The 19,262-nt window shown below is 41.9% G+C and overlaps 1 protein-coding gene across 1 annotated transcript in view; it reads right to left on the reverse strand.

Moving 5' to 3' along the window:
* The window catches only part of TMEM132C (transmembrane protein 132C), a 220,660-nt gene extending 217,640 nt beyond the window's left edge, over positions 1-3,020 (reverse strand). Inside the window, exon 1 of the mRNA XM_068157429.1 lies at positions 2,482-3,020. Within this exon, the coding sequence (XP_068013530.1) occupies positions 2,482-2,557 (76 nt within the window). The 5' untranslated portion in view covers positions 2,558-3,020. The remainder of the gene's footprint in view (positions 1-2,481) is intronic.
* Between the last annotated feature and the right edge of the window lie 16,242 nt (positions 3,021-19,262).

Genomic DNA, 19,262 nt, shown 5'->3' on the forward strand with positions numbered 1-19,262 from the left:
AGGTCATTTCCTGAAAGGAATATATATCCACCGGGGATTTACTTATGTAAATATGATTTCACACACATTCTCCACCTAGGGAACAGGCATCCAATAATTGGTATGTAAAACATGTGCTCTGTACCTAAATACAGGAGCATTCTCACACACTGACTTTTTATACATCCTGGCCTGACTAGAGGCATGGCTTAAATTAAATGCCAATCTTCTTTCTTGAGATTGAATGAATTAACATCATTGGCCAGATAATAACCACAGCATAATGGCACACTGAGGCCTGAGGCAACATTTCAGGAGAATTTTCTTAGAAATTCAGGCCTGATAGGAGATGCTAATGAGTTCAGAGAAGTAAATATAGCTCTTTAAATAGCAAATGACAACTTGTCTATAATAGTAAGTTTCTCAGCACATTTACAAACGTTTTCGCTCGCAAGCTATAAAGTGACTTTCATTTAGTTGGACTTTAGCTCTCAAGAACAATCACTATCCTAACACGCTAACAAAAAGAGTGCAAATACGCAAGAGAAGCGCAAATGAAATGCTTGTTAAGGCCTCACAAGGAAACTATGCAAACACCTTATTTAATAAGTTTAATTAACCAGCTCTTTTCTAAATCATACTGTGCCCAGCAATGCCAAGAGGCAAGTTCCCTGCTCAGAAGCTCTGCTTTTCTTCCCTGAAGGCAAGTAATACTTTCTCTTTTATTCCTAAAGAGCACAGCCCAGAAACCCCCAGCAGCTGCTGCTAGCGGTGGCACCACTATGGACTCTCTTACAGCATGGCTGAGTCAACACCGACCTAGGTTCCAGCAGAGAGAAACAGTTTAACGAGGTTGGGCTGTTTATAATCTCCTCCACAGGGCTTTCTTCCACCATCCAGAAGCATAACCTAAGAGTTTCTAAGACTATATCTCTTGGAAAATATTTTCAGATAGAAAATGCCCATATACCAGCACCCAACTGAATATCTTGAGTATAATGAAAATGCTATGGGAGAAGATGCATTTGTGACAGTCAGACCTGCATGGAAGAAGAGACACATTGCCTCAGAAAAAAATGCCAAGACTCTTTACAAGTCTTCATCTCATGCAGTCTCTGAAGGTGAGAGCATGAAGCCAATATAATTCTCACCTCCGGGCTGCTGCAATCAAAACTGAAACCTGCGTTTCAGATTCTTCACATCAGCACTTTTCAAGCATATCAGGACACTGGGATGTCCATTAATTTTAATGTACTATATTAAAATGACCAGCATTAAGAGGGCATGCAGTTTTCTGCCAAGCACTTTGTTTTCCCTACCAATCAGTGTGGGAAATGTCCCTTTATGAATTGCTACTGATTACACCCTTGTTTCACTCTTGAGATACTTTCAAATCTTTCACTGCTGCCTCTACAATCAACTACCCTGGGAGAGAGGTTGGCAGGACTGGACCAAACTGAACAGTGAAGAGTCTTTTATTAGTAATCTTCTTAAATCAGGCAAACAACATCACTAATACCAAGAGGTTACAAGGAAAATTTATGTTCTTATTCCTAGGGATGGCAACAACAGCAGGAATTGCTTAATAAGTTTTCACTCTCCCCCCTCCAAAGGGGAGAAGGCTATGTCTTCAGAAAACATCCACATCTACCCTTGTTTGAGCAAGAAAACAAGAAGCATTGAGACACGGCAGCCACCTACTATTCTGCACGGAAATCCCTCTTCGAGTCATGCATGAGAATCACTTCAGAGAAGATTTGGCTTTGTCAAAGGGACTCTGTGATCACAAAATTTCAGTGATGAGAAACAACAAATGATCTCTCTGCTAAGACAAACCTGTTCCTCAGCTGTCCCTTGAATCAATACAGCAAGCATCTTGTCCAGTCCAGGTAACAGAGCTTCTAACCAGTCACAACTCCAATATAATTGCAAGGATGCTATTCCTGGACACTGTCACTGTACTCCTGGTGCCTCTTACATCTTTCACCACTCCCCATATTCCGTTCCAAACTGGGACTGGGACACCCTCTCCCATAGAATGGGTCCCTTTAACACGACGCAGTAATAAAGATGCATTTGTAAGTATCATCATGGCTGAGGCAGGAAGGAAAGAAAGTTTCACTGTTTTTTCTCTTAGTCAAACGCAAGCTTGCAAGGTTTCCGACCATCCAAATAAACAAGGGAGGAAGAAAACATGGGGGGGGGGGGGGGGGGGGGGGATGCGAAATTTTGAAACAGCAGAGAGAGGCAGAGGCAGGAATTAAAGAAAAAGACAAGGGAGGAAGAAGGAGGAAGAAGTAATTTAGTTCACACGCCGCTGAGGTGAAAAACAAGACGCTGCTTAGGAAAGAGTTGAAGCCGCCGCCTGGATAGCTGCACACCAGCCCTTCGCAGCCCCTCCGCGATCAACTGGTGACTCCGCTCCTCGCCCCAGCCGAGCAGCAGCCGGCTCCCCCTCCCGCAGCCCCGCCAGCGCCCAGCGACAAGTGTCTGCCCGCTTACCTCCGCAAAGTAGGGCTCCGAGGAGCAGACGGACAGCCGGGCAGCGGGGCCCGCCGCCCCGGGCAGCCCCGGCCATGCCGAGGACACGGAGACACGTCCCGGGTGCGGCTCCGGGGGGCTCCGCCGATGCCGCTAGCTCTCCCCTCCAGCCGCCCGCTGCGGCCGCGCCATCGCCGAGCTCCGCACGCACACCTCGCTCCAGAGCTCAGCCCCACGCCGGGCTCCCGCCTATGTCGGCTCCGCTCCTTCTTCTTATCTCCGCACCTTCCCGCTCCCTTCCGTTCCGTTCCCTTCCCTAGCGCCAGCAGGGGCGAGCCGGGGTTGCAGCACCCATAGCGGGCTTGGGAGACGGATGGACACCCCTGCACCGCCGCGCTCCCCTGGCAAAACTTTTCAAAGCGAGCGAGCAAAGGGCGGCGAAGGGTCCGGGAGAAGCCGGCGTGGCTGGGTCGTGCACCCCGGCCGCTGGCTGGCTCGCTGCCCCGCTAGACCCGAGCGCCCTCCGCCGCGCCTCCACTCCGCTTCGCTCCCGGAGCCTTTATCGGGGCCCGGCCGCCGCGCACACACGGAGACTTTTCCCTCAGCGGAGGGAGGGAAAGAGGGGGGAGGCGGGGGGACCGCTGAGCTCCAGCCGCGGCCGTTGGTGCTTGCCGCGGGGAGGGGGGGCGGGGGGAGCCCTACCTACGGCTGCCTCCAGCGCGGGGCGGGAGGCGGTGAGGGGGACCCGGCACCGGGCCCCTCGGTACTGGGTACCCCTTGCCCCGCAGGAGGATGCTGGAGACGTGAGACGCCCGCTAAGAGCCCCAGGGCTGCTAAGAGAGGAAGGAGTTTTGCATGGCAGGAGAAAGGGGAGTCCTGCCGCGGGTGCGAGTTGCCAGGGTTGGGGCTGAGGGCGGAGATCAGGAGGGACACGGGAGCGAAGGGACAGCTGGCCCTGGGGAGGGGAGAGATTCCTCCCCCATATGAGGGACCATCGCTGACCTCACCGCCCCACTTCTGCAGTCTGGCTTTCTCAAGTCCCGTTGTAAAGCAGCAGCTATTCCAAAGAAGACACCAAAAGAGCCTTACCAAAGCATCAGACTATGCGCATATGCTTCCCTCCAGAGAGAGGGAGGCCCACTGCAAGCCCTAAAATGAGGAAAACAGTTTCCCCTCATGTACTATTTCACCCAGCTCCAGCCCTGACATTGCCTCCTCATCCTCTTCTACTGTTTTTTGGGGGTTTTGTTTGATTGCTTTTGCACACCTGAGTTCAATTTTCCAAACAACATTCTCAGTCCATATTTTTATTGTTACTAATTTAATATAGTGCTTTCACCTGGGTATCCTGGATAAATTCGTCTGGCAACTCTTCCTCCATGTGGCAAAATGTGTAAATATTTGTGGCCCAACAGTAAACATGCTTTTAATAGTGTTTGTTGCAGCTGTGGCATACAGCAAACAAGGGGCAGTTTAGTCAGAAGTATTGAATAGTTGAAGTATTTTATTGTAAAAGGCACTGCCTGGAGAAATCAACTAAGCAGGGAGGACACCCAAACGTACACATTCCTTGCTGTGTGACAAAGCAATGCTTAAAATGGTGACTTCTTTCACAATCTGCTGCTTTTACCCTGAGAAAGTAGGCGCTCATCCTTCATGCAAATACAGCCAGTCCTCTATGGCTGGCCAGTCAACCAAAATCAGTGAGCTTCTCTCCATTTGTAGTGCCAAAGTTTATCACTAGATACTACCCTAAATAAAATGAGTAAAACTGATTCCAAAATGCCAATTTTTCATGCAAGACATTATTCTTAGTTCGATAAGCCAGGGCAAGGAGAGAGGTTTCTGATGAGGAGGTGCAGAAACTTTTGTCAGGAGGATGCTTTGTACTGTCATGGTTTACATGATTTTGTTGTCAGTAACGGCTAATTCAAATATGGAAAAGGCAGAAAAGGTGTGTCACAGGGACACAGTTTGAATATGTTTTCTCACATGAATGTAAAGAAGCGTTTCTCAGTGAAAAATTCACTCCAAAATGTGTAACAGCTTTCAGTCTCTTCTGCTTGATTGTAAATTCTGCTAGATGCTACAAATACTTGCTAGAGGAGCTTACATATAAGAATCCAGCAGCCAACAGTAAAACACAGCAGCTAACAGGCCTTTATGTCCTGCACTTGAATTTGTAGATAATATGTGTATAGCATCCATCTGATTTATGAGAGAGCAGATACAGTGAAGACAAATTCCATTTCTTTCCAAGGCAACTTTAACAAAGGGAGCCAAGCATCCTATCATCATTTGTAAACCACCAACATCTGTCTTCTTTGAATTGTGCAGAAAATTTCCATGTTGTGTAAATTAGATGGAACATGAGATTATTTGGAAATACTGACAAGTAAGATATATCCTGTTTATCAAATCTGATCTGGAGTGTTATGCTATTTGCATAATGTGCTCTAAAGAAAGCTTTCGAAGTTGCACTTAAAACCCATTGGTGGAGGCTTTCAGGGATAAGAGGTGGAATTCAGATAACAAGATGATAAATAGGGTAAAGAATAGGTTTTGCTGCATCTATTCCCTTGAAATTTACTTTCTTGTTGCAAGTACAATATTTCACTACTGGAATTTTCAACAGAAGCTCTGCCCTGATGTATTCAATCTAGCATTTTCAAAGGAAACCAAAGGACTTAAATACACAACTCACACCAAAATCCAAAGAACTTAGCTCATTTTCTTTGTTAATGCATTTGTAATGAAAATATAGATTGCTGCAGGCAGTTTATGACAACTGCACAAGCAAACACAACGCCATGGGGGCTGGGGTGTTCGCAGGCAAAGGAGAGTATCTATGGAGTCCCGAAAAAGGAAACAGTAACGTTGAGATGAAAAAAAACCATGGAAAATGTCATTAGCTACCTTGATAAAGTTACATCTCTAAACCTGTAAGTGAACACATTCTCTACATGTTAAATTAGATATACTCCTGAATCTGGATTTTTGTGATCTTTTATTGCTCCAGAGTGGTTTTGTATATTTAAAGTTAGATTCTGCCGTTTTATTAAGGTTGATTATTATGCTGCTCCTCTGGTTGTCCAGCTGAAGTTAAAAAGGTTAGTTTGCAGCAACTATGTAGCATGAAGGGGTAGGAATTTGGTCCTAAGAGTTCCACTGAGTTCTCACTAAAGTTTCTGGACATTTCATTCCCAAGTCCAGGTCTTACCTTTTTACTCCAGTGTGCAAGAATTGATCACGTACTTTTGTTTGCAGGAATTTCTGCCCCTAGCTTAGCCATAGACTTCAGCACATCCCAGCAATGATATGCCAAGGTATTTACCTTCATTTGAATAGCATGTAACTTAATTTTGCATAGATTTTGTCCCAATTTTGTGGTTTCTGCTTGCAGTAAATATTTCAACAGATACATTTCATGCAGTTCCATGGCTTTCATTTTTGAAGTCTCTTATGGGCTCATGTGACTTGTAACAGGCAAACCAGAAATTCTCAGTCTTACAGGTAGCATATTCCCTGCAGTAAGGGTAAGGAAATAAGGAACATGCTCAGAAATAAATAGAGTGACAGCGGGCCAAAGCTGACTTCTCAGACTTCTTAGTCTACTACAGTTTTCAGAGGTACCATTCAGTGTATGCTAGGCTGAAAATACAACCTACATTGAGGTCTCTCACAACCCCCTCTTCGTGTTTTTCCAAGCAGTGTTGGCAGTCACATGCCAATTCACTGACCCAATGCTAAAGCACAAAAGCAGAAAGCAAAATTTCCATCAAATAAAGGCCTAGATTGCCATGTGCAGATAGCAGTTGATGGCAGAACTCCCCAGCCTATACAATTTGTATTTTGTGGATACACCTATTGCAGAAGTTCTGCACAGCCAATGTATCTCACCAACTCTTCTCAGCTGAAAACATGGTCATGTACTTTGAGGAGGAAGATATTGTGGAGGTGATTGAGTGTTACAATAGGTACTTGCCGCTATCCAAATTGCTATTTTTGGTAGGGAGTGAAATAGCTATAAAGTCATCTTATACTGAGCATGAGGATATAGAACATTCACCATCAAATGGAAAATAAGTGAAATACAAGATTTTACACTTTTTTTTTTCTTAATGTGAAAATCTAATTATTTTTTTTAAGGGGAAAAAAACTGAACAGATTTTGTGCTATGTTGACCTTGAATAACAAAAGAAAATCAAAAACCTGTCAACCAACCCCCAGACTGGACTGGAAAGCAAAAGTGCATCTGAAGAGACAATCTAATAGAACTTTAGAAAACAGATCACAGAATCACAGAATCAGCGAAGTTGGAAGAGACCTCAAATGTCATCAAGTCCAACCTGAAACCCAGCACATCATGACTAAACCATGCACTGAGCGCCACATCCAATCCCCTCTTGGACACCTCCAGGGATGGTGACTCCACCACTTCCCTGGGCAGCACATCCCAATGGCTAAAGACTCTCTCAGTGAAGAACTTTCTCCTCACCTCAAGCCTAAACTTCCCCGGTGCAGCTTAAGACTGCGTCCTCTTGTTCTGGTGCTATGCTGGCATTGTGATGTTGCCAGCATCTCAGCCCTCATGACATGAGTGAGTATAACAGACATAGCGGCTTGTAGTCTTGATTTTAACCATTCTGCAGTGAAAACTTGGCTTTGACCACTACTGCCTCATTTAGCCAAAAACCTACACTGGCCTTGATACATCTGGGTGGCTTGGGATCTGATTGTTTAGCACCAACTGTGTCTGCTACTGGAAGATCCATTTACCTTGTTGTCTGTTTTAGCTTGCCCTGCATTCTTATCCATGGCACTCTATCATACAAATAGCTCTGTCTTTCATTGTGACCTCAAACAAGTCACCAGCTCTATCCCTCAATGTCCTTATATGCATAATGAGATAATGGTGCCAAAGAGTTTCATCAGGTTTATGGACACAGAGAGGAAAAAAGTTGAATATTCTACCATTCTTTAAAATGAATTGGTTAAATAAATACCTTTCTCTTTTAATGTATGCCTCTCTGTTCACTCGTTTCTAATTGTTCCAAATTATACTTTTCTTAACCATTTTTCTTCAAACATCGAATTTTAAATCCCTGAAACATGGTTGTGGCCAGTTCACTGCAGGTGTCCATACTGAAATTGCATTCTTTACTGTTCCATGGATACAAGATTCCAACAGAAAGGGTAAGTGCTGCACCCCTGACTCTGCCAGAGATTTGAAATCACATAAAGGAATAGCATGAAAAAATGTTAGTCATTCAGTTTTATCTCATACTTTTACCTGGGCACATTATCATCTCTCTTCTGTCCTCTGTGCTTTGTTTTGCAGTTAGGAGTATTGCCATTTAAAGTGATTTTATTATACTTCAGTGTCAGCATTTATCCTTGAAATAGAGACATAACTTGTATCTCTTACAGTTATTCTCTTGTGCTGCATGCAGAGAGAATGGCATGGGTTTATACTCAGTACATCTGAAACCCATTTCTCTATCATAGTGCCTGGCATTGTCATCTTTTTGGTTGACAAATGTTGTTAGCAAGGACCTAGGATCACAAAATACCATTATTTGCCAAAGGACCCAGCTCGTCTAGTCACCGTGATCTTTCCTAGTTATCATACTCCTGACTATGAGCAATGCAGACAACGTATATCTATTTATATGGATCAAAAATTTGGGGTGCTGTGGCTGCATACCCTTTGGTTTTTACATCCAAAGATACATTTTTTTTTGGCCAGAAGACCACCCCTCAAAATACAACTGAGTATATAAAAAACCAGTAGATATTCAAATCACTGACACCAAAAGGATGAAACATGTGGCCTTTCGTCCCACTGCTCAACACTGCTACTAAAATAAAGTGAATTTTGGTAGCAGCGGAGACAAAATGCCGCATGGCTAGTATGGGTTTAGATGTTTGTTGTCCAGTTCTGTTCACAAGTTGAAGTAAGGGAAGTGTCTTTCCTCTGGCTCCTCCCTTTGCCAAACTGGTCAATGAGAAACCTCAAGGAGACAGGTCCAGGAAAGAAGCTGCAAGGCAAAGAGTGTGTCATTTCAAATGGAGCATTTGATAAAAGCACATAGAAGTCTGTGAATCTTCTCAACATTTTAATTGCTAGTTGCACCTGACACTCAACTTTAAAGGTGATGCCATTGGCTAGATGCCAGTTTAGTCTTCTGTATTTATATTAGAAAACTATGTGCATGCAAATGCTTTTCCAAAATGTTCAGTAATTGAAATTTGAAAGGGTCTGATCCTTTTTCCTCAAAGTGCTAAGATTCTTTGTAGTATGAATCAGAGCTCAGGTTAACCCTAGGTTGTTTCTGACAGTGGGCAAAACCAGATCCCTTGGGAAGAACACAAGAGGGCAAGTGTCCAGCCATAGTCCCCTCCCAGGCTCTAAAGACTTGAAGCTCAGTGAATTCCTGAGCCAACAATTGTGTTATTGTCTTGGATGGATTTCTCTGCCCTGAATTTCTCTATTTGTTTTTGAGCCCATCTCTGTGTTCGAGAACTCACAAAACTGCTATCTAGTACTAGCGGATTTTTACATATACAGTGATGTCATGCTCCTTAATGGTTTTTATTTCAGAACAATATTATAATGGTCAGATTTTCAAGATGTCCATACTGATAGTAAATATCCAAATTACCAGTAACATTTGGAACTATTTGCTCTCAGAGACATAAAATGCAAATATAACTTCATCATGTGTGGAAAGCAAATGTGAGCAGACTTTGAACAGAGCCAAGACTAAGTATTTGTTTTTATACAGCAAACACTTACTGAAACCCCTGGCAATACTTTTTCATCTGTAATGTTTCTTCCCTTTGTTTCTTTGTTTTCTCCAAGTATTCAACTGAGCCTACATGCCCTTGAGAAGGACTATGATGGACTAATTATGCTCTCCAGATTCTGTAACAATACAAGTCTATAAAGCAGTAATACCTGTGTTTTATACAGCATTCTTCATGGCTGTGTATTGTAGCACTTCCACATCTGAATAACCTTTGGAACAACTCACCCACAAGTGTTTCTGATCCCTCTTACTCCTATTATATTTGGATACATGAAGTAAAATCAAGATATCTTAGCTTTCTTAGGTTATAGAATCATAGTACTGTCAAGGTTGGAAGAGACCTTTGAGATCATCACATCCAACCACCCACTTAGAGCTCACAATTCCAATAAATATGTACCCTGTGGATCACTCTGGCATGTTTTCTGCAGTGTGCAGTCTTAATATCTACCTACTAACTTAAGAAATAGAAATTATGTCTGACACAAAACCTTTCAAAGGGGTTTGTTGCTACACTGCTGCATATTTTCATTTGCTTGAAGTTAAGGCTGTGGGATGCTCAAAATCAAACTGTGGCAGGCTGCATTCTGAAAAGGGATTGCTGCTTCGAGGTGCTGTGGCCAGGATAAATTGCTAATCCAGGTGAACCCCTTGACTCTCAGATGGAACTCAGCCATTCCTTTAACCACCTGGCAACTATTATGGGATTCTAAGGTTGTGTTCCACAACCAGATCTGGTGTGACCGTACCTCTGAGCGGTGGTATTAATAGCGTGTTCTCGAGCGGTCATAACCGAGGGGACGGCATCTGAGCCACAGTTCAGAGACATATCTCCTAAGGAGGATTTAAGCTCTAAGCTCTTCCGAGTGAGTTCAGCTCCAGGGTTTGGGATGGGGGGCTTCCCAGCACGACTCCCGCTGTGCCGCGGGCGAGTGGAGGCTTTGCAGGGCGAGCAGTGCCCCCTCGTGCTCCGCGCCGGGGGGACCCGCAACAGCAGGGCTGGATCCTGCTCTTCGCGGTGTTTTTCCTGCGCTGCTGGTGCTCAGGAGCAATAGGAGAGCACCAAGCCTCGTTAATGTGGCATACAGATAAACAATTTTCGGATCGTGCTCTGATCATGATGTATTATTTGGTCATAACAAGCATATTATCCTTGCTTAATGAATGGAACATGGCATTTCTTTCCTAGACATTGTCAGGCTTTGATTCAGTACAATTAGCAAAAGTTCTCATTTAATTACCTAGCATAACAGGACCTGAAATGCTGAAATTCAGTCTTTCATATAACTGCTGCTTTTCAGCAGCCCCCTAGGCTAATGAGGATAATGTTCCAAACTAGTGCATATTATTTAGAAAGAAAACATCGCAAACCAAATATTTCTTGCAGGAGCATAATACTTCAAATTGCATAAGGAGCTGTTTGATTACTGTGGCAAATAACTGTTGTAAATTGGTGAAGATGCAATTAAATAATAATCTAGCCAGGAGTAGGGACTTTCAGACATTACTTCTGCCTGCTTTGCTTGTTTCTTTTTTTTTTTTTCTCTCTTTTTTTTTTTTTCTGATCACATGAAGGAAACTGACAACAAATGGATGTGTGATGATATTTTAGCTAGAGCTGTCTTTAATAAGAATGCTGACTCTTGCCTGTGTTAGGACAGATTTGAAACAAAACAACACAAAATAGAACTAGGAAAGTATTAAAAAAAAACAACACCAAAACCCCAACCATTTAGGCATTAATGGACTAAGATAATCTAAACAGACTTTGAGGAGCATATGCATGCACTGCAGAAAGTGTCACAGCCTTCTGGTTCTTCTGAAGATCCCACAGACTTCCTTGTGTATTTTGACTTCCCTCTTTACTTTCAAAATCTTCCTCCTAGTGCCTAAATCCTACCATAGAATGAAACATTTGTAGAACTAAGCCATGACTGTCTCCAGAAAAGTAAAACCTTCCAAATTCACTACTGAGGCTCATTCTTCAGCATTTTTTGTTATACATTAATTAGTTAGCAGGCATGAAAAGTGGCTACAAAATTTTTCTACTAGGGCATTCCAGTTTTCTGCAGGAACACTGAAATCACCTCTGATATGACTCATGTCTCAGAGATTTGTGTTAGATGGCCTCCAGAGATTTCTTTCAGTCTAAACTATTCTGTAGCTCTATGTTGTTATGCAAACCTGAAAATGACTAAGTAATTTTATAAGAAGAAAAAAGAAAAGTTAACTGTCCATGCTGAGCTCCCACTAAATATGTCTCCAGACTCATTTACAAGAACTTCAGGGCATAACCAGAAGGAACCTGGTTGTATTTTGATTTGTAAGTGTCACCTATCCCATGGAAATCACTGGCATTGAGGGTAGGAGGTTAAAGTGAGGGAAGAACTTAACTCAAGAAGCTTTAGAGAAGCAGACCACTGAATCAATGGTCTACCATACGCCCTGAGCATTTCTTGCAGAAACCACCACCACTATCACCATAATGAGACTTTTAATTAAAAATGAAAGGCAATATGACTCTGCAGATGAGCCACAGACTATTCATTACATTCCCATCAAATATTTGTGGTCTGGAGACCACAGTTCAGCATCCCCTGACGTCCACAGAACTAGGACGTGCACTCCATAACATCCCCTGAGATCAATAGGAACTCATGAGACAGTGTGTAATTCTGTGTGCATTTCTCTCCTTAGCAGCAGATACATCAGACTTTGTGGTTATAGAAAGCAGCTCGATTTCCTGAAGCAACGTGTTTTATTTAGATTGAACAGATCAAGGCAGAAAGCTCTCCACTTAACTCTTCTATCAGTGCCCGCTGCTTTTTTGAACATCTTTGCCAACAGCAGTTAGTAGAAAAGAAACTTAAAGATGCCCAGAGAGAAACAGGTTGAACTTCTAGCTCTGCAGCTAATCTTTGATGATCTAGGCTGCATCCATTCAGCAAACTGTGAGACTTCTAAGTGATGGTTTAATAGGGCCCACGTGGGAAACAGACTTACTTGTTTAACCCTTGAATGTCAAAGATAAGTCACACTCTCCGAACAGGACTTTTGTCTGTAGCATCAAGATGGAAACTCAGCTGCAAATTATCTTTCCATTGAACTGTGGCTTACATGTTTAATGCCCAAAATGGATCACATACAAAATAATTTTTGTCTGCTAACCCCAAAAGCAGTCTGTGTGAAACAAAGACTCATGGATGAGCATCTTAGCATAGTATCATTCAGGGTTGGAAGGGACCACAAGGATCATCTAGTTCCAACCCCCCTGCCATGGGCAGGGACACCCCACATTAGATCAGGCTGGACAGAGCCTCATCCAGCCTGGTCTTAAAGCTTCCTTGATTTTACTATCTGCTCAAAAATCTTGGCTAATGGCCAACTTAGTGATTTACATAATATCAGGAATGTTGTTCCCCCTCCTCACCTACCCCCTCATTCACAAAACAGGAATCACCCAAATTTCCACAACTGCGTTCACACACATATCAACCTAAATTAAAACTGCTCAGTGAGACAATCTTACATTTTACCTCTGTTACCATCAGAAGTATCTACAGGGTAAGAATGTTCAACAGTTAAATGAAGGTTTGCAGTAAAGACGATTAAAGGACATAAATGATGAACAAGAATGTAAAGGTAAATCAAGAGTTTCATTAATTTTTGTAATTAATGCAAGGCCAAAGAGCTGTTCTGTACAATTGCAAGAGCAATTTTATAATTGCCTTTCTGAATAAGGGGCAACCCCCACTGTTGGAGGGGGAAAGAGATTAGTAGTATTAAAAAAACACAGGAGATTTATATTGACAGCATCTGGAATGACAATAGTAGAAGAAAAATTGTAAGCCCTCATTCATCAGAGTATTAGCCACCTTTTAACCAAATAAATTAGAGAACTCTATTTTGGGGGTAATTACCTTGTAACAATATACAGCTATTCCTCGTGCCTGCCTTTGAAGCGCACACAAGACAGTACAGAACTTCTTTGTCAAGGATTTCCTAGGTTCATAACAACTGGGAAAATATTTCATTAAAAACACCACCCCAAAGAAAATAAATTCCTGCACTTTAAGAGCTAATTTCATTTGTAACTCTAACGTTAGGTTGAATCAGTCATCAGCTACACTAACCTGAATCCCTTGCTGCAGCTGCTTCTGAGTTAAACGTGTGACAGCTTTGGCTGCTCTTTCCTAAAGCTACCTAGGACAGCACAGTAGAATATTTTGATTTTATTGTCAATACAATAGAGACAATTTTAGTATTAAAAGTGGCTTTTATTGTTATTTTTATTACTTATTTTATAGTTTCTATAGTAATATGCCTAATACATGAATATATTTTAGTAGTCTTTTATTATTAAATGTATTATATTGCATTGGCAACTACAGTTTGCTGTGCTATGTTTGACCTAGACAGGCTACAAAACTCTATTCCAGAAGTCTTAGACATAAAAGCTTGCAATCAGCAGCTTAGGAATCGGACCTCTCTGTATTCTTCTGCTAAAAAGGCATGTGTTGTACTTTCAAAACACTCAATCAGTGTTCTGATTTCAAGTATCAAATGCAATTTCTTGTCCAACACGCAGGCTTGTAAGCTGTCTATAAATAACATGCCTGTATCTTTTGTGCAGGACTTTCCTCTGCTCTGTGGGGTGGTTTTACTCAGCAAAGCAGACACTACAAAAATTTAATGCCCTTTCCTTTCTCCTGAAAGTAGCAGTCTGAATCCAGTTCTCCAAAACTTCCATGGAATCCACCTCCTGACTTGCAAGGACAGTAGCAAAACTGAAGTGTTCTCTGTCTTTTGGAACACTAGGTAACAGAGCTATGCCATTCAGTTTAGAAATTATTACAGTGTTGTTCTGATTGGTGGCAATGGTTTAAAAATCAGGTTCTGATGAGCTTCCTATTCCACTGCTTGGATGAGCAAACCAGGCACTGATCTTGTTGGTTTATCACTTTGTGCACTACTCTGTTAATTTGAAAGGTTTGATGGAAAGAAGGTGTAAAACAATATTTCAGCATCTCAGTTCCTTTGGGGTACCAAATTAAAAGAGCCTGGTCTTTGTTTCACTGCAAAACATTTCTCTACATTATAGTAAGTAATAGCTTTTCCTTATCCTATCAGGTACTGCAGAGATTCTGTTGTGAAGCTTGCAGGTACTGTAGTGGTTAGGACTAGGTGCATATTTCAGATGAAGAAACAGTGGGAAGAGAGCATGATTGCTTTTAAGTATCTTCCAGCCTTGTATCTCAGCCTTAGGCAATTGTCAACACCAGAGAGTAATTTCCAAATTCTGCACACGTGTGGTTCCCAGACCACAATTTGGTCATATTACAAAGTAAGAGTTTTATTTAACGCAGATTGAAATCCGAAGTACTAGGAATATCAGAACTGTATTTCAGTGAACAAACTGAATGTGCTTGATAGTGTCAGAAGAGAGGAAAAAAACCCAACCTGCTTAAGCTATCAGTATAAGCATTTACATAGCTGCTTAATATCAATAACAGAAATCCCATAAAATAGTCATATGAGAGAAAGGAAATTATATTTGGTCTAATTTATGACAGTGAAAAGTGCCTATACCTTTTAAGATACACCAGCTGAGGTTAATATTGCCCACAGTGTCTTATTAAGAAGCTTAATGGCCTTTCAAAGTGCAAAGCTATTCAGACTCAAAGGTTGTTATGTACTTTCTTCTAGGTCAGACATCCAATTGGCTCTAACACTGGGAAAAAAAGGGTGGAATAATACATAGGGAGAATTTTGGTGGATTGGCTCAGTGACCAGACAGAGCAATATTTTAAAGAGGAAAAGCTAAACTGTAGGTTTACACTGGAGACTGTAGTAGATGGTGAGGCATTTGTAGCAAAACAAGTTTCTCAGCTGTACACAGGTTATATAAAGAAAAGGCTAATGAAGTCTGCAGCAGTTGGTATTCCCTCATAGCTGGAAGATTATGACAATCTCCTGAACTTGAGACCTGTGGAGTTATCTAAGGCAAAGGATGCTTATTCAAAGTATGTCTTTAGATTGTCTGCATGAGAGGTTGTTAACATGTACTAGGCTGAAGCTGCTCAATACACATTGAAGCTGCTGAGCATGGCTGGCCTGAGCAGAGCAACTGCCTACAGCCACAGAGCAAGCAACCGCCTTTAGCGACGGATTGTTGGTTGCTGCGGGTGCCACAGAAGACCTCTGTCTGGCTACCTGCTTTGGTTATGGCTATGTAGCTATTGCTACAGCTCGGGGAAGGCTCAGACTGAGTGAGTGGTGGGAACTTATCCCAGGGAGGAGGGCATCAGGAAGGAGGGTATAAGGACTGGCTCCTCCTTGCAGCTTCAGTAGTCACTGTCTTCTCTCTCCACATCTTGCAGAACAGCAAGTCTTGCACCACGTGGATTTGTTTCCCATCATATTTCTGTGCCAGATTCACTGTTTTTCTTTACCTCTGCACTGCATGTGTCTCCTGGTTCCCTTCTACTCAGGTTGATGTTCAGTTCCCCCCTACTGAAATGATTCAGCTCACATGAGCAGCAGAAAAAGAAAATCTTATAGAGAAAGTGCAATACTTTCCTGTTTGGCTGACAAATTAGATCATTTCTGTGATGATTCTGAAAAAGCACCACAACCAGTGCAAGGGAGACACGGCTGTGAGCAGGCATATGAGAAGGAAGAAGCAGAGAAGAAGGGAAGAAGAAACAAGTCTATCCCTTTCAGGTACAGCAAGCGGTTAGGCTGCCTCAGCAGTACTGTGGAACTGTACCCCAAGGCTCAAGGAAAAGTCAAAAGAGTCCTTTCTTCAGCTATTATAATGAACTAATATAACTGTTGGTAGCAATGTATCAGCAGTTTGCAAATACAGAAGGAGAGGGGATTAGTTAGGACATTGTCTTCCACCCCCTCTAATTCCTGTTGTTTTTATTTTAGTTTCAGAGTTTTTATTGAGTTTCAGAGCTTAGTTCAGAGTTTAGTGAGGGAAAGGTTTTCATCTGTCCTAATTGGATTCAGAAGAGTAGCTGAAATAAGAGAAGTTTCCTCTTAGGAGAGATCTTTTTACTGTGCATTCCAGGTGCCCGTTCATTTCTCTTTTGATCATGTAAATGTTTTACTTCAACTTTCATAAACAAACATTTGCCTTAGATAATATAAAGAAGCCTTCGGGTATTGTGAAAGTACATTCCAGCACTACAGAGCACTGTGAATTATCACATTTACAAGGTCAAGCATTCTTGCCAAAAGACCAAAGAGACATATATTATTTAAACAGAGAAACAAAGGGTGAAAGGGCTCAGGCCACTGAAAAGGCTATTGTGTCTCTTTCAAGGGACTGTGGAGTTCAGTTTATGAAACAGAAATCAGATCAAACCAAGACTGAGCCAGATGGCTTTGCCACCTGACAAGGTTAGGCGATCTGTCTGACCTTGTTAGGAACCCAGAGTGAGTGGTAAATAATGCCCACTTGCCACTTGCTCCCCAAAAGGCTTTTAAACAATGGTGAAAACCTAACGTGTCAATTACGCAGCCGACACCGCTAGAACCAATGGGAAGATAATTTTCTGACCTGCTATGTTTATTTCATTATTTCCATGAATTGCACAGCAGAGGGCCCTGCAGTACAGCTGCAGATAAAGAGTATTATTTTTAAAAGCTCCATTCATTTCCTGGTGCTAGCTGAAATAGTTGTTTTAAGCAACTGGAAGCTTGCTTGTATTTGTCCATATGCAGTCATTTTCTCTCATGTCAGAAACACCAGCCATTAGTAAAATGATGAGCAAGTGCAGCTTTGTTATGTTAAAATCAATTACAGTGTTGAGAAAGAATATTTTCTGGCTGAGGAAATTCAAACTAGAAACAGCTTCTCTAATAATTAATGTAATATTTTACACCCATACAGAATGTACTAAATCAGAATAGTGGTATTATTCCATGTATAAAAAGATACAAAAAGGATGTTTTGGGGTTTTTTTGAGTAACAAATCAAAAGTAGGCTGAAACAGCTGGCAAAATATTTTTACAGAGAGCTGTGCAAACATATACACAAATTGATCAAGTATTGTGTCAGAAACAGCTTCTGACTTGTGTCCCAAGACTGGAGTTCTGCATAGTTTAGGACTACCAAAGAGGTCACAGAAGATTCTCTCAAGTATGAATTGGAAAAATGCAGGGTCCAAAATGGTCCAAATCTGAGGTTTCAAGAGTTGCTTGGAAACACTCACCCCCAAGGTTTCCATGCTCTGATCCTCATGCTCAATTAAATTATGTTCAAGGACTGTTTTTCTTCAGCCACACAGAACTGATGCTGTCATGTAGCTCTTGCTGTAATTTCTGGGGCAAAAAAAAAGTTGGGTTTAGCAAATTAGAAAGTGAAGAATGCAAAAAGGGCAGAAGGAAAGCATGAGTAGATGTGCCAGTTGTCTGAACCATAACTTGGAGTAGGTGAGTGTACTCCATGCCAGTGAAAGTCCTGTTCAGCCCATCACCTGCAAGCAGAGAGGAGCATCTAATGCAAATAATACTTACAGTTCTCCAAGGTTTGGCCAAGAAAATGAGCTTGGTGCACTTGTGGTCTGTTCTTATGGGAAAAGGAGATATGGGAAAAGGAGCTAGATGAGATGAAATAGTTAATGCTGCCCCTACCTACCCAGAGTAACAGTTCAGACTTACTCTTATCTGTAGTTTAAAGGTTCTGGGTGTATTTTTAACCTGAACACCTGGCAAATAACATCATACTGCCACAGTTAACCCTTGGTACATGCAAGTGAAATCAAAGGTGGTGTGAAGGGTTCTGGTAGCTAGTTGCTACTCAGTGAACGAGCATTATCAGCCTGTGATTCTCTTTTTTTCCCCCTTGCAATTTCCTTTTTCTGTTGCTGCACAACCAGAAATTTTTCTTTTAGATTTGTTTTCCAGATCTTCCTTTCCAGATATAGACAGACACCACATCCCAGATTTCTTGTTTCTGTTAACATCTAAGCTTGCAGTTTATCTCCTTACTCTGATGCATTACTTTGGTTCACTCAGCCCCCCACTCTCTGATTCATTTCATGTAATTGCATCCACAGGCTTGGCTCTAATGTCTTTAGTGTCATCGTGCTGTCATCTTTATGAATGTGTATTAAAGAAACACAGAAGAATTCCATAGGCATCTGGCAACAGAAAAGAAAAGATAACGTTAGTAAATGCTGACACAATCTTGCATCCTAATAAAGTCTGTAAAGGTGCATTAAGAAAAAACCCTATAACTAAAAGTGAAGAAGAAGAGTGTGCCAAACGATCTGGAAATACTGCTAATGATATGCTGCTACTATGGGACAAAGGGAAAATGACTCTTCTGTTGTAATAGTGAATATCTTTCTGATGTGCTGAGTGTCAGACTTCATTAAAAATAAAGTGAATCCTCACAGTCTTCAGATGATGGGGAAGAGGACAGAAACAATCTCATTGTTGCATTAACAAATTATTCAAAATCTTTGTAATGATCCATTCTCACTCTTCAAGGTGGAAGGAGGTCCTGACCAAGAGTCAGGTCCCACTTTAGCTGGCAGTTGGCAAATTGAGTTTACAGCCAAATTAAAAAGTGTGAAAAGTAAAGGAGAAACAGGGAAGTGAAGAACCTTCTACAAGATCACATAGTATGTCAGATAAGACTGACACAGAAGGAGAGAAACCTGACCCTGTTTTCAAGTGCAAGGATGCAACCAAAAGCCTGGCTTGCCTCCTTGGAGCCAAGATAGTGGAAGTCTGAAATAGTTTCCTGGGGAATGTGAGATTATGATTATTCACTAGTTTGGGACTGGAAACGTCTTCTTGTATGCTATTCTCTTCACTACTGGATAACAGTTTACTCAGACTTTTAAGAAAAGTGGCTGCTGAAGAAAAGTCTTCAAATAATGAATTGTGGGATTTTGTAAGCCTAGAAGGTCAGGACACTGTTCACTTAGTGGACGGAAAAGCCTTCATTGACTTTCAAGAGCATTAGATCAG

Source organism: Melanerpes formicivorus, unplaced genomic scaffold, assembly GCF_026170545.1.
Source record: "Melanerpes formicivorus ecotype bairdi unplaced genomic scaffold, bMelFor1.0.p_v2 SCAF_36, whole genome shotgun sequence".
In the NCBI taxonomy this organism is placed as follows: domain Eukaryota; kingdom Metazoa; phylum Chordata; class Aves; order Piciformes; family Picidae; genus Melanerpes; species Melanerpes formicivorus.